A 15,675-nucleotide genomic window follows, 5' to 3' on the forward strand; every position below is an offset into this window, starting at 1 on the left:
AGCTGACATAAACAAAATAAAAAGCTTCCTGGATGCACTAATCTTACCTGTCGAAATAAAACATACTCTCACTAGTGTGCAGTGCCGAAATATTGAATTTATTAAAAAAACAAAGTTAACTTACTGCCCAGATCATGAAACCTCTAAATTAGTAGGCCACTGTAGACGAATTAACATTATTTTACACACACTGACAGGTGAACACAGTAACACGTAATCAGGAGGGATTCCAACCTGATGACGTTTTGACCGGTCCTAACTGCTCTACTGTTGACACAGAGATGAAGACATCCTGTCAGGAATTGAAGAATTGACAGAAGATGTTCCACTGCATCAACTGGGAACAAGGTTGGTTTGGTTCAAGTCTTACTATTGCCTTTATTGATTTGTATTATCAATTGATATTGACTGTACTTTTTGAACTGTCTTTCTTATTTTGCCCAAATTGCCCTAGTGACTTCAGTCAGTGCTCAAGAGCCAAAGCAACATGTGGACTCAGCAAGACTTCACACAATCCCTGATCTGTGGCTGAGGGACGAGGAAAAGTTGTTGCCTTTCGGGGAAGTATTTATGCACTTTATGTGTGTGTTCACAATCACATGGTTCACTTTGGACATATCAGTTGGAGAAATAAGAAAGCATTTCCTATCCTTCATCTATCACAGAAAATATATTTATGTTATTTATAATTTGCCATTTATACTACATGCTGATTGACTGCAGAACTGGAACCATTTCACAACCACATCTTGAGGTACATTGAGGCCTGGATTATAACCATCAAGTCCACAGGCCAGCAATGAAAAACAGGGATGGTATTTTGCTGTATGTTAAACCTAATTACCTTACTAAACCACTGTCTTACATGTATTTATAATTACAATTACAAATAGAAGTACTACAAAAACTACTACAAATTAAAAATGTCTGGGAGATCGAGCTTATATGCTGCTGCAGTTCCAAAAGATGACAGTTACTTGCTAGACACGAGCCAGACGGCTGGCTGATGACGAGGGGATGCCCAGAAACAGAGTGATGCATCCCTCAGACCCACGTTAGCTCGAGTTTGTCTCTGGAGTTCCAGCCCTGACCACAGAGCATCATTTATAGCATATGTTGAAGTCAGCAGGAGACTTGGAACAGGTAAACTGAAATATTTTACTGCAGCAACAAACCTCAACAAACCAGCAGGGCACCTACACCAGACTTTAGGAGCTGCATTGTAATAAACAGATTCAATTTTACCAGATAGATCTGAATAAAATATTTCCTTCATGCAGAAAACATGAAATTTAGATTCTGTTTCTTGTTTGCCTATGCTGCAAATTATTTTTATCAATATTCCTGTAAATACAAGTAAATACATCATCATGCATGTTTGTGTAGTCAGGCTACTAATTCCTAACCTGTTGTTATTCTCTTTGACACCACAGGTACCATGATAATCTCCAGCAGTCAACCAGAAAAGCATCCATCCAATCAATCTGGCAAATGAAAAGATAACCTTGATAGGAGATGGACACTACTTTGACAGTGTATGTTATTTTAAAGTTTATATATATACAGTATACCTGACTGGCCAGGCTAGGGCTACCTAGCGGTGTTAACAACTGGTCTGTGGCGGTCAGGTGGTAAGTATGCAGCCCTCCTCCCCCCAGATTCTGACTCTAGGAACAGTACTTTGGGTGTGGTGGTTAAAGGCGGCAGGACCTTGATTGTGGCCCAGTCTTCTATGAGGGCTAACCTCACTCATCCAATAGCCCATGGCGCACTACACATGACCAACCTGACAATCCAATCTATAACTTACCTAATAACTTTTATACGTAACATTTACTGTTCAGAAAATACTTACTGTGTACTTACCTTGATGCCTTGAACACACACTTTAATGTACCTTTAGATCCACCATAATACTTACTTCAAAATAGACTGTAATACTCCTCCCCATTTAACCTACTAATGCTTAATAGAGGACATATTGTAAATTATGCCTATTTGTTTGTGATCTTTTAATTGGTAATTGCAGGTACTATAACAACACCACCACCTCCTGAGTGGTCCCTGTGCATCTCGTAGTGAACCACTTTTTAACTTCCAACAAGCGATCACTTTACTTGTAAGGGCTGATTACCTTAGTGATACAGCTGATACATTTTAATACTATTCAACTTAAATCTATCTTTATGAAGCCTTGTGACAATTAACAGTTACACTTTTAGAGGTTACTATAATGTATTTGGGAGGTTTGACATATTGTTGTGCAGATACAAAAGAGGTATTTTATCACTTTGTCTTATCTGTTCCACATGTATTTCTATGTCAATATAGAAAGGTAAATATGATGATCGAGCTGTGTCATTTCTGGTAACAAGGTGTTACAGCTTAATTAAATACATTACAAATTTACTTATTTGTCCGGTACTGACAACAGAGCTCCTCTGTCTGCTATGTTTGTATGTGGTGGTGTCTACTAGATAGCTTCCTGTAAACAACAGTTGAATTACTTGAATAAACAATACCAATACTAAATGACATAAATTAGTTGTTGCCAGTAGTTGCCAGTGCATCATGTCCACCTTGCTAAAAGTATTGTAGTCTAATACAACAGTCCTGCAGTAAATTCCCACTACATGAAGGTTATAATGTTCAGTTTTTGTTGAAACAACTGCATGGTCATTTTGGTTTTTGAGCTGTTTGTGATACTGCTGAACTGTATTTCATTATACAGACAGGTGTTTTCTGTTATTTAGCCTCACCTCATTGATGTAATCCCCTTATAATGGGGTGGACACAAAATTAGAAATCCCAGTCCGTATTTTACAGTACATTTCAAAAGTAGTACAATCTGGCACCTTTAAAATGATAATACATTTGAAAAAACGCTGAAAAAAATTAAACAAGAACATGTTCAACTTCATAAATGGAGGATATGTTGACAATTTAAAAAAAGTAAAAGTCACAGACACGATTTTTTTTTTTAAACTTTATTGCGCTCTTGTCTTGATGACGACATCCGGTCTCAGAATATGACATACATTGGTCCTTTTTTGTTTCTGTTTGCCAGTGATTTTATTTTTGACTATTCTAAATATGAAAAGAAAATCAAACCAGTTCTGCTCATCCCTTTTTGACCAGGAAAAAGAAAAAAAGCTCGTATTTCAATTTAATCTTTTTTATTTTAAAATGAAAATCAAATAACCACTTTGTTTTTCAATACTTGTTCCTGAAAATAAATCAAATGACCAAAAGATACACAAATGCTGCATTATAGTAAAGTGTCTATTTTTGTCAGTAATTACTAGGCTGACAGTGACAACATGGAACACTGCAATCATTCATGTTATGAATTACACCTGTGCTTTTTTCCCCTGTAAGAACAAGTCAAAAGAACCAAAATCATAAGCTATTTTATCCATCTCTTCAAGATACTAAAGTTTCCTGTCTAAAAAGTGGAGTTAAGGTGACTTTTTGCATATTGTTTGCAGTGCCAAGCAATTTGCAAACAATATGCTTGGCACTTCAAACAATGCAAAGGCAGAGAAGCCCTCGACCCCATCGTCAACTGAAGCATTTGTGGCATAGCAATATAATATTTAAGTAGATTTCATTGTGCAGTATATATGTTTACAACATGTAAAATTTGCACATCAGTACTTTTGGAAAGTAATACCCAATTTTTATTCTACCATTTTACAATGGGCCCATTTCATAAAAGTAACCAGAGAGTTTGGTCAGCATGACTAAACCCTGAGACCTTTCCACTTCTTACACAGCAGAGTAATCAGAGCATGAATGCACATTTTCTCTGTGTACTCTTTATATCTAATCTGAGTGCTATGTTGTTCAGTTTTTCCTGTTCCAAAACAGGATTGTAAATTGTTCTCTAAACATGACTTCTGCCAATTTTGTACATCTGTTGAAATAATAAATACATATATTTTATTGGATTACATTTTGAATAGATACAATTTTATTCCATATTACATTTTCCTTATTTTCAACGTTGGAATTTGGTTCTTGTTGCAATGGTGGGGTGGGGACTTCAAACACAAAATATATATATATCAAAAAATTATATAATATGGTTTAGATCTTAAATTGTAGGGCAGCTACTTACATGTCAAAGTTGTTGCAGTGCAATGTTTTCCAGAGTACAAGTTTTCCAGTGTAGACTCATGTCCACAATACTGGCTTTAAAACACACAAATTATAATATTTTTGCTATGCTACAAATAGTTTTGTTGCATGGCTGCAATATTGTGGATTATAAATATTATTTTGCTAACCAACATAAGCTCCATAAAATTATATTCTTTTCCTCCAAAGCTACAGTATAAACAGTGGTGTTGTCTCCGCTCAAGACTGACTATAGTTATTTGATCAGCAGGGCACTCAGTCAGTTCCCCTCCAGTCCTCTCCCTAAGAAAGACTTTATTTCTACTGGTTCATTTACCCAAGGATTTACTGTTGGGGCAAAGGGAAGAGTACATGCTGTGCATGTGTGTGTGTGTTGAACCAGTTAATCCCCCATTGTGTGTTTTGAACAGCAGAATCTAAAATAAAATGCTTTAAATCCACCCCTCTCAGCTAGCAACTTCCAGCAATTGTTCATCAGGAGACTTATCTGCTGCAGTCTTGGCTCACTGGGAATGTCTCCTTCAGTAAAGACTTACAAATGAACACACGCTCAGAAAATTGTAGACATGGCGATGTCTTGCCAAACTTGTGCATTTAGTGGGCTTCTGTTGCTCTCTTCAAATGCATAAGTCTGTATACTCTTTCCAGATGTGTCACCGATCAGACTTTTCAGACTTCAAATGTCATGTATGCATTTTATCTTGAGCCTCTTGCCAATTTAAAGTATAGTCAGTTTCACACCATGTTGTTTTACTCCCGAATCCACAAAATGAGAATAATGTTTTTACAGGGTTTTTCTACCACTGGACTGTGAATGAACAGTGATCAATATCTCATGCAAGTGGAGCAACAAAGTAGCTTTTCAACACATAAGGTCTCTTCAAAAAAAAAGAAAAAAGGTGAACAACAAGATAAATCATGCAGCAGAGAACTAATTTTCTCTTTTTTAGCATGCTCAAATGTAGACATTATTTTTAGTGATTTCATGAAAAAACATGAATTCAGTATACTGTACACAGTGAATTGTGTACAGTATGTGTTGGAAATTCTTGAGCTGTGACTGAAAATCACAGAAAGCCAGGGTTCTTGTGATTTTCCCATGTTCTCATCTGCCATATCACTGTTTTCCTGCTGCATGCATGGAAGAGTTTTTCTCATCAAACTCCTCTACTTGTGCTGGACCTCACCCAGGAAGCATCACTCCAGATCATGTGCCCAAAGTAGTGGCTGTTAAGTCCTGATGTGGGCGGAAAGGTGAGGACAGGATGCTCTTATTTACAATACCTGCTACTGTGACCTACGGCAGCAAAGTAATTGTTGAAGTAATAAAAGAAAACAGTCTGCAGCACATCCACACACTGCAGGGTAGTGCTGGACAAAAGAGGATTATTTACATTGATATAAAAAGCTGTGTATCCTGTTTCTATAGTTAAAAATAAATCCAGCAAATATTTATTTTAAACACTTAGTCAGATGGATTCTATCTGATATCACAGTGATTGTTTACGTTTTCCTCTTTTTCCTCTTTAGACAAGATAATAGCTGTTACCTTTAACCTCAGTTACACAGTCATTTCATCAGTCATTTTATCAAACACTCAAAAGATCAGTTTAAAAAAAAAGCAGGTTAATGATCACATTTATTAATAATAATAATACATTTAATTTGTACCACAATGTTCATTCATAGTGAAACTCAAAGTGCTGCGCAATTAATAACTCAGAACACACACACATTAAATTCACATTGTAATTTAGGAATGTGAATACAGATCAGTAAAGTCATGTTAATACTGATCAGACCTACATGATGAATTGATTCTTCAGTCTCTGAACTCTACTGTAGGAATGAACACCATTCTTCCTCATTCGGTGTTTTGATGATGGTGACGAAGAGCACTGTCTAACATGTCAGTCCAAAATCTCTCATAGCTGTTCAATTGTGTAGAAATCTGATGACTGTGAAGGACACAGCATATGATTCACATCATTTCATATTCATCAAACCATTCAGTGACCCCTCGTGCCCTATGAATCGGGGCATTGTCATCCTGGAAGAGACTACTCCCAACAGGACAGTAATGTTTGACAATAGGGTAAAGGTGATCACTCAGAACAACTATGTATTGATTTGCAGTGACTCTTCCCTGTAAGGGGACAAGTGGCCCAAAACAGTGCCAGCAAAATGCCCCCCACAGCATAACAGAGTCACCAGATCCTTTCACTATTGGAGTCAAGTATTCAGACCTGTTTGTCAACCTTCTGTATATCAATCATTGATTATACCATAATTTAAACAATGTTTCGATAAATACCATTTAGGTTAACTTCAGTTAGAGTGGGATTTTCCTCTGTAGATAAGTATAATTAGGGATTTTTTTATTGCATATTTTTATTTTTAATGGTATCACTGAAACAATTCTGTAGTAGTGACTGTTCATATTGTTCTGACTCTTAAAGGACAAAATGTGATTAAAGGATTATCATAGATACTTATTTCTCATACTGTAGTGATCTCCTTCACGGTCGAACGAAGTAAGGAGTTTGCCCCCCCCCCCCAAAAAAAAAGTGACGTTGCGTCCTTCCCCCGCGTCTCCATAAAACGTGCCTCACGCATGGACTGAGTGTGGCACAGAGGCAAGAGGGAGGAGAAATTGTCAAAGGCGCGCATGAAAGCCAGTGGCTGATTGATCCCGCTTTAGTGGGTTACACCGGTCACTAGTCAGAAACTGACATACGACTCAATTAACATCTTTTAACTCCTTCCATCAAATTATATTCATCTAACTTTTTTGATTTTCGAGCACCTGCCCCTAAGATACAGCGATACACCCGCTTGCTCATTACGGGATCGGGAGTTGGACCATCCAGCTGCGCAGGAGAGCTCCCCTGCGAGACGCGTCATGGGATCCGAGAGAATCACAGCCGTTTGTTGTATGTACACCTGAAGATTGTTGTTGGATTACAAGGCGCCTTTAAAAAAAAAGAAAAGAAAAGAACTAATCGATTTACCGATATAAAGAAGTTTTTTTTTTCAGTCACCCGGACTTATAAGCGTCTGCCAGGGACTCTATAACTTAATTTCTCACACACGTTTTGGATTTTGGTGAAGAGTTGACATGATGGTCCCATCCGACTGCCTCAAATTGGCTATCATCTTGTGTTGCTCATCGCTCACAAACGGTAAGACGTCATTTATTCTTATGCTGATCAGTTTTGCGTAGTAATTTTTTGGACCAGAATTTTTACACCGCACAGTTTGACTATTAGATCAGTTTCAAAGAATATCTGAGTTTTTATCGTTTTCACGGCCAATTCATGTTACCAACCACCAGTTATTAGAAAACAAAGTAATGACATCAGCCCTTTTGAAGAAAAAAAAGGCTATAGCCTGTTAATGATACTCTTATTTCTCCTATTTTATATCAAATTGTAAGCGAGGCTTGGATTTCTGGGGCAGTGTTTGTTTGACCTGAGCTTTATTGGAACATCTGAAATTGTGTATAAATATCATAGTGGAATACCCTATTGCATGTTTTAGAATAATTATGTTTCAACAGGTTAAAACCTCATTAGACATGTAGTTCTAAATTTGGCCGCCAGAGGTAGTCTTGTCCTATTGTAAGTGGATGATTATTGACAAGTTAATAAAATGTGAGGACTCTTGACAGGTATATGTAATGTAACAGATTAGTAGACTTTATCATTTTTTGTGAGTGTAACTGAGTTTAATGAAATAATAATGTGTGCTAGTTTAAGATGTGTTATTTGAGATATTACAAATCAGCCTCTGTCGTACATTGTGAAAAAATGTTTTGTTCCAGCAATTGTTATCAGCGAGCAAAGAGGATTAAACATCTCGAGAGGAGAATGCATGTTTCTTCTGATGGCGCAAACAGCGTCATTGTCTCAGTGACACTCCACAAAACACAATGATAAAAGGTGGATGTTCCTCCACCTTGTGCCAGGTCTGATGTGCCACTGAGGTACACAGAAAGCCTTCCTCACCATTTCCAAATAAACAGCCTATCCAAACAAAGGAAATACTGTTCACATCCACCCCCTGCCCCCACCTCAGACACATACACACACACACACACACACACACACACACACACACACACACACACACACTTTCAGCCTATGTAGCTTTGTCTACAATGTTTTTAAGTAGATTTCCTTCACTGTCCACTCACAAAGCGTGGGAAAGACACAAGGAGGAAGCGGACATAGGGGAAAAGGCAGCCTGGAATTGTTCTGGCTAGTAAAGGTCACGGAAATGTGACATGCTACCTGAGCAAAGATTTCTTCCCGAATCTCCTTGTGCTAATATTGAGCTATGTCAGTCTCCATCTACAAAACAATAGCAGGGAGGAAAGGGCAGCATTGTTTCTGCACAGGAGTCACTGACTGGTAGAGCCATTAGGTTATTGATGGTACATCAAGCTGTCTTTATTTATGCTGAAGTGTGTCACAAATTTATCCTGGTAATTAAAGCACAGAACTGCAAGTGAAAAAAAAAAAAAAAGATTTGCCACTAAATTTAAAATTCAGATTGCATCCCGTCTGATTCTGCAGTGTCATGATACTAAAGTTATAGTTTGGATATAAATTAGAATTGCACTGATAAAGGCTTTGATCATTTTACTGAGACATATTTTGCTGGTTTTACATTTGCACTCAGGTCTGCTTTATGATAATCATATCAGTGATTCGGAGAAAAAAGCTATCCAAAAGGTAGTCTGGGCCATCTCATAATTTGTTAATATTTAACTTGTGTCTGCTTTTTACTCAGAAATGAGCACAGGTCAAGTGCATTGCTTCAGTGGCCTTTTGACACCAATTTGAGCGTCACGGCTCAGACTTACAGAGGGAACTTCTGTGCAGCTCTCTGCACTTTTATGCTTTTTTTTCACTCTTCTTTTTTGCTGCTCTGTGTTTGGGTCAAAGACTTTTGCCTATCACTTTACTGAACTGTATCTGTAAAATGTCACAGATAATATAATCCATATTTACTATAATAATTTGTGAGGCAAACCCAAAGTGGTTCAATATGTAGGTAGACATAATTTGAACTGGTGGTGTTTCATGGTTCAGACCAAATTCTGGGAACACACATGAAGCAAAATTATGATTCAAGGAAGTAATGATTGAAGGGGCGACTGAATTTAAAACTGGAAACTGCCTTTTTTCTTGTTTGTAATAAAATTCATTTTTCTTTTATTCGTCATGTTCTTCCTTATCAGTCTGTACAGTATCAGTCAGCCATTTGTTTTTCTACAATCAGGACCGGAATTTCATTTGATGATGTCAGAAGTAGTCAATGTGCATTATTGGTTTTGGAGTCATTCTTTCCTCCTTAGACACTTTAGATGAAATGAAAAATGGGAGTGATGAAAGGTCAGCCAAGTGCAGTTGGGGCTCATTGCTCACTGGCAGTATGTCTGAGTCCATGCAGGCAGCACAAGCAAAAACACATTCACAAACAGTCACCTGGACTGACAGACTTACCAGCACAGCTGAAAAAGTTTCCTCACACAGGGATATTTAACTGTAAAAATTGTTTTGTGTAGCAGTTCTTATAGGATGAAAGAAGCATCTGGTCCATCCTAGAAATATCCACTCTGAGCCAGCAATATATTTTCTTTAAATCCTGCATAAGATTTCAATTTCAAGGAGCTTCTGTCTGACTACTAGTCTTAATCGTACATTATGGAACAGGAATCTTTCAGGTTTACCACTTAAGAATCTCATGCAGGAGATTCCTGTTTGTTGGCTGCACTCAACTTTATATAACCTAGAATGGCCACCCATCATGGCCAGATGTTCCTTTATTTTGCTTTTTTTAAGGGGAGTCTGGGGCATTTTGCCTCCAAACCTCGAAAGGCTAATATACGGCTAATAAAAAGGGCACTCTCTCTAACTGTTGTCTTAACCTTGCTGTTGGCAAAGTGGAGGGGCTTCAAAAGGCCTCTATGAGGGAGAGTAGTCCAAGACACACAGACTCTGCAGCACAGCTAGGGTAGTAGTGGCGACACCTTATTTTGGCAGGTAGACCCAAGTCTTGTCATGGGTTTCAACTTTGAGTTGTAAATCTGCCACCAGTTTTGAGCCTTCTGTGAATTTGTCTCACATTGTTTGTCTTGAAAATATCCACGCAAAGTCAACTTACTATAAAATGTCACTGGCATGAAACACTTTAGCAGCAGCATATAGCTGCACTGCCACCTGAAGCAATCACACTGTGACAAGTGTAATTTCTTTAACATGCTAAACTCAGATGCATAGGACATAAAGCATCTAGTTTGTTTTACTGTCCAGTTCCTTAACAGGCTTAAGAGTAGTAGCATATCCCTTTTAAAAGATCACTCACAACTAATTATTGAGAGAACATTTAAAAATCTGTATAGTGCAATGCTTCCCAAGGCTCAACAGATTGCATGCTGTCTCAGTGGACTAGCACAGGAAGCTCATCTCATTAGTTGCCAAAGATTAGTAACCATTCGCTACTGTGCCGCTCCTGGCGCCATGGTCCTATCCTAGTGAAGATGACCCACCGCCAATGACCATTCACTCTTTTGTTAAACAGTTACTCACTCACTTTCCACCATTTCCATGTCCTTTGTTGTCACAGAACTATAACAAATAAAGTGGCAAGGTTAAACAAAGGAGTCATCAATGCTGTATTGTTACTTTTACCTTGAAAACGCCAAAAAAAGATCTTCTCCGCCTAACTCTCAAGACATTCACGTTGTTTCATGGCACAACGGGAAGTTTGGGGAAATGAAATGTAACCTCTGCAAAAGAAATGGGAATTCCGCACATTATTCCCCAAACTTGAAGGGTTGTGACTTGGGGTTTCCGTCTGCGACGGCACAGTCATCTCTTACAGTAAAGTGTTCTTCTTCTTGCCAATAGTTCATGCCAACTCATAATGTCCTTCCCCTCTAGTCACAATTTCTCTCAGCTTCTTCTTGTTTTACATAACATTTGCGACTGTTACAGTTTATTTTATACCCAACCTTCAGATCTGTAAAGTTGTTGTAATGTTGTACCAAAACAGATGGCTGAAAATCAATCCAGAATTGGTAGAAATTACATAATATTAATCTGTAATAAATAGCAACACAAAAAAACCCAAAACACTTATTCATCAGCCTATAGCCTTTAAAAAAAACATTTGATGGAAGGTAAGAAATTAGGTTAGTCAGGTTAGGGTCAACAATTTCAGCTGCATTGCTGAACTTTTCACTGTCTCCAGCTTGGATTAATTTAAGAATTTTGTCATTGTTTGGCTCTTTCAGGCTAAATATTTAAATTTCATCTGGGCCACAAACATTTCAGAATAGAGAGTAGATCTTGGAATCCAAAACTGTTTGAATTTGTAGTCTTTATTTCCTGACGGGTTGTGAACCTACCACAAATATTTTCCAAACACTGTGTCCTGTGCCACTTCCTTTGTTCAATGCCAAGTGAGGACAAGGACATACTAATGTAATTCTGGTCTAATCTTAGTTAAATTGGCCCTGTGTCAGTAATCTGTTTGATGCTGTGCGACTGGCTTGAAACCCATTTGACTTAAGAACTGAACCAGGAGTCAATCATCTTTCTCTCCACCCCCCACCCCTCACCCCCCTCTCTGTTTGTTCCATGCATGTCCTCTTCTTAATGGCTCCTAATGAGAACCAGCTTCAGGCCTCTTTGAACACAATAAGCACAATTTCTGGCATTTTTCAGGCAATCTGCTGGAGGAATGCAACACACAGCTGTTATGGGGGGTTAGGGGTGTCGGGACGCTTGCTGAGGTCAGTGTTGGGCAGGCACTGGGGCAGGTGGGAGTTTTGAGGGTGTGGGTGTAGAGAGACAACCGCGGGATGTTTTTTTTTTCTTTTAGTGGGCTGTTTGGGGCCCCTGCTGATTCATCCATCTGTAGTGTGTTACTGAGTAGAGTAGGGGAAAATTGACTAGTTTTAAGAGATGAGCTGCCTGCCAGTGCAATTCAAGGTCAGGATGATGTTTTCAGTTCTGTTATTGGTGTTATGCAAGCAGACACCCACATTCATACATTTATTGCATTTTTATCAGAGCATAAGTCAAACAACTGACTTGTTGAACATACAAAAATTAGTCTTGCAAAGAGCATAAGACATAGTTCTTTTTGCCATTTGTAATTAAAAGGTCCCAGGGGTCAACTTCTGTTTGTTTCATTACTACAAAACTCTCATTACCAGCTTTTCAATTACATGAACTGGCAGCCAGTTTTCAGATGAGAGGCAAGACAAACACAAACTTTATGAGAACACTTGGAGGAAAATTGTGCCACTGCTAAGTAGAAATCAACAACAGATAGTTATTAACTTGTGATTTGTATATTCTGTCGTGGTGTATGATGGTCAGGAACTTTCATTTTGATCTTAATATCCAGCTGAAAGTATATGGTATCACAGCATGAAAGAGTGTGAGCCACATCCCTTCCCCTCTGTATAACCTTGGACAATAAAACAATGATGTCATAATATTTTGTGAGGAAGTCGGTATTGAGTGCCACTGCCAACACTGGCACCGTCAGCTCATTCTTAGCACAACAGCTGTTCTGAATAATAGACAAATACTAGGCATATGTGTATGTGTGAGTGTTTGCTTTTCTGTCTGTCTGTCTGTCTGTCTGTCTGTCTGTCTGTCTGTCTGTCTGTCTGTCTGTCTGTCTGTCTGTCTGTCTGTCTGTCTGTCTGTCTGTCTGTCTGAGTGTGTGGATGTGTACTTGCATTTGTAAATGCAGGTGTACTTGTGTACTGCATGTGTGTGGGTGTGTGCATTCATGTGTGCATATACATGTGTATCCATCAGTGAATGTGTCATGCCTGGCAGCATCTATTGTCTTTCTTTCTTCTATCCTACAAATAAAGGTTTCTCTGAAGACAGCCATATTTGGAGGGTCAACTCAATAAACTTGTTTTCCGATCACAATGACAAGCTGTTCAGGGAGCTCAGTGAAAAGAAGGAAATCAAAAATGGGACTGTGACACCTCCTGGACAGCAGGCATAATCACAGTGTTTCTGTGTTGCGAGAGGGACACCACACCAAATAGAGGCCATCTTTGAATTGAATGTACCAACCTCTTATTTTCCCCATAATAATGTAATTTTATTTAGAGTGCAAGGTCAACAGTAAATAAAACATTACTTGTTTCAAAAAGAGAGGAAAGGAGCAGCTGCTTTAGAGGATAATGCATGTGGACATGTTGGACAATGCTCATTCTCTGATAACCTTTATGGCAAAGTGGTAGAGGTGCTGCTCCCTATGTTGATAATTTCTCTATTCTACCTTCTCTCTTTCTTTCTTCCTTTCTTCACACACATAGACACAAACTGCTCATCCCAGATCATAGTCCATTCCACAACCCTAAGTGCTCTCACAGTAAACAATCACTTGCATGGAGGCAGGAGCAGATCCAGAACAAATTGAACCTTCGAGCACAAGGGATTAAGTGGTTCACTGGGAGTCCCAACGATGTTTTCCATTCTCGTTTAGTGCTATAATGACTGACAAACACCATTAAAGCAATGGTTTAAATGTGTATGTTTACTGGCCTTTCATCCCAAGTGCTCATTGTGTGTGTGTGTGTCTTTGTGTATTCAACAGGACATTCGGAGAGAGAGCACTTGCCTAGAATTCAGCCCCATAAGAATCCCATCATTCTTCATAAGGGCGATTCGCTAAACCTTACGTGCAGGTATGTAAGACATCTTCCTGTGTCAGTGCCAAATGATTCAACACAATATGTTGATACCGTCAGTGTTAAATGTAACATGTAGCCATTAATGTCAGTTCTCCATCAGTGACAAAGGAGCCATGTATTTTGCAGCAATCAAACAAGTTTATGACCCCAGTTTTTCTTGCCTTTTCCTGGTTGGTTATCAGAGGCCTGTCAGAAGGAGAGGAGTCCTGTAGGTAGCAATCTGTTTCTTTACTGTCACAACAACAAGAAAGTTTAGAGGCTTGTCTCATGCATTACATAAAGGCTGAGGGGAAAATAGACGGCTGGCCCTGTGGACACTTGCTGACTGCATTGAGACGGGACAGTTATTGCCAGGAGCCAATGGTGGTGGTCCACATTTATCAGTCTATTGCAATTTCCTTTAGGGGTGGTGGGACCCAAGTGTGCTGCATTCACATTTTTTAAGAATTTAAAGAGCCTTGCATCATTTTTTAGGCCCGCATGGAATGTTTAAGACCTCATATCTATCTAATGCAATGCTTCCCTACAAGGCCATGCACTAAGACGCCTTGCCCATACTGTCTTGTTTTCTGTCACTGGATGAGAGCTGGAGGTTTGACCCAAAATTCTGCAGGCATAGGCAGTGGTATGCAAGACATGTTTGATGTTCCTCTGGGATCTCTTTAATGAGACTTTTAAAATGGATGCTGTGTGGAAAGAATGTGTTAGCCGTGCACATCATTCAAGAGAAACATGTTCCCATGCGAAAGTTCAAGTTATCAGATGACTTAAGATAAACTCAAAATAAACTAAAAAATGAACATCGAGCCAAAAAACCCCAAGGGGAGAAGCAGCCGCTGCCATCCTGAACTAAAAAGCTTGTAAGTTCATTGCCAGCTGCGACAATTTTCCTTAAAATAGATCCAGGTTATGCATTGCTTTGTTTCTGGGGACCAGATCAACAGTCATGTAATTGTGATTGTCCAAATTCCAAAAAAATATGTTTAACAGAGTAGTGTGGAATGTGGAGGCATATTTAGACATGACAAATTGGCCTCAGTCATCAAACCTTTAGCCAGCTTGACTGGTTTTAGAGATCGTCTGCCAGTTAATCTCACGCTATCCCTTTCTGTCCTCTATCAGAGGTCATGGCCAGCTGAACTGGACATTCCAGTCCGTTTCACCAGAAGAGATGAAGGAGCAGCAGTGTGATTCCAGACGTCACTCTCGCTCACGCTGCAGAAAACTGACAGTCGCACATTTAAGAGCCAATCACACAGGGATGTACAGCTGTAGAGATGGCTCAAACCACGTCACTAGCACCTACATCTATGTCAAAGGTGAGACCTCCAAAACCCTCTTCACATTTGATATTGTTTGAAAATACAGGTACTTTTTACCAGACGCAGTCAATTAAACTGTGGTTATGACAGAGTAGAAACCCATACAGTATTTGTTATATTTACAACACTGTCATAATCCCCTCCAGTCCACTGAATGTAAGTGCATTCCAGTCCAGCATGAGAAAAACTGAATGTTGTTTAGAAATACAAAGAACTGGTCTACAAACTTTAACATAGATAAGAAATTCTTTCTTTTTGAATTGAATTGTTTTTCTTTGATACATGATTTAGCAGTGTTTGTTTTTGTGAAAGTCATAGGACTGATGTTTTCACAGGATGATTGTTATCTGCTGACGCCAGCACGGGGATTTGATGTTGAACTGAACCCACAAACTGTGGCACTTAACAGAATGAATGAAATGGCCAATAAGCAATCATGTATTTTCCACAAGATACAGTACAAGAACTGGAGTA

At 38.8% G+C, this 15,675-nt stretch overlaps 1 protein-coding gene across 1 annotated transcript in view; it reads left to right on the forward strand.

Annotated features, from left to right (window-relative positions):
• The first annotated feature begins 6,816 nt into the window (after nucleotides 1-6,816).
• The window catches only part of kdrl (kinase insert domain receptor like), a 43,661-nt gene continuing 34,802 nt past the window's right edge, over nucleotides 6,817-15,675 (forward strand). The window contains exons 1-3 of the mRNA XM_062425929.1: nucleotides 6,817-7,322; nucleotides 13,783-13,873; nucleotides 15,002-15,198. Coding sequence (XP_062281913.1) covers nucleotides 7,259-7,322; nucleotides 13,783-13,873; nucleotides 15,002-15,198 — 352 coding nt within the window. The 5' untranslated portion in view covers nucleotides 6,817-7,258. The remainder of the gene's footprint in view (nucleotides 7,323-13,782; nucleotides 13,874-15,001; nucleotides 15,199-15,675) is intronic.

This window comes from Scomber scombrus, chromosome 9 (assembly GCF_963691925.1).
Source record: "Scomber scombrus chromosome 9, fScoSco1.1, whole genome shotgun sequence".
NCBI lineage: Eukaryota > Metazoa > Chordata > Actinopteri > Scombriformes > Scombridae > Scomber > Scomber scombrus.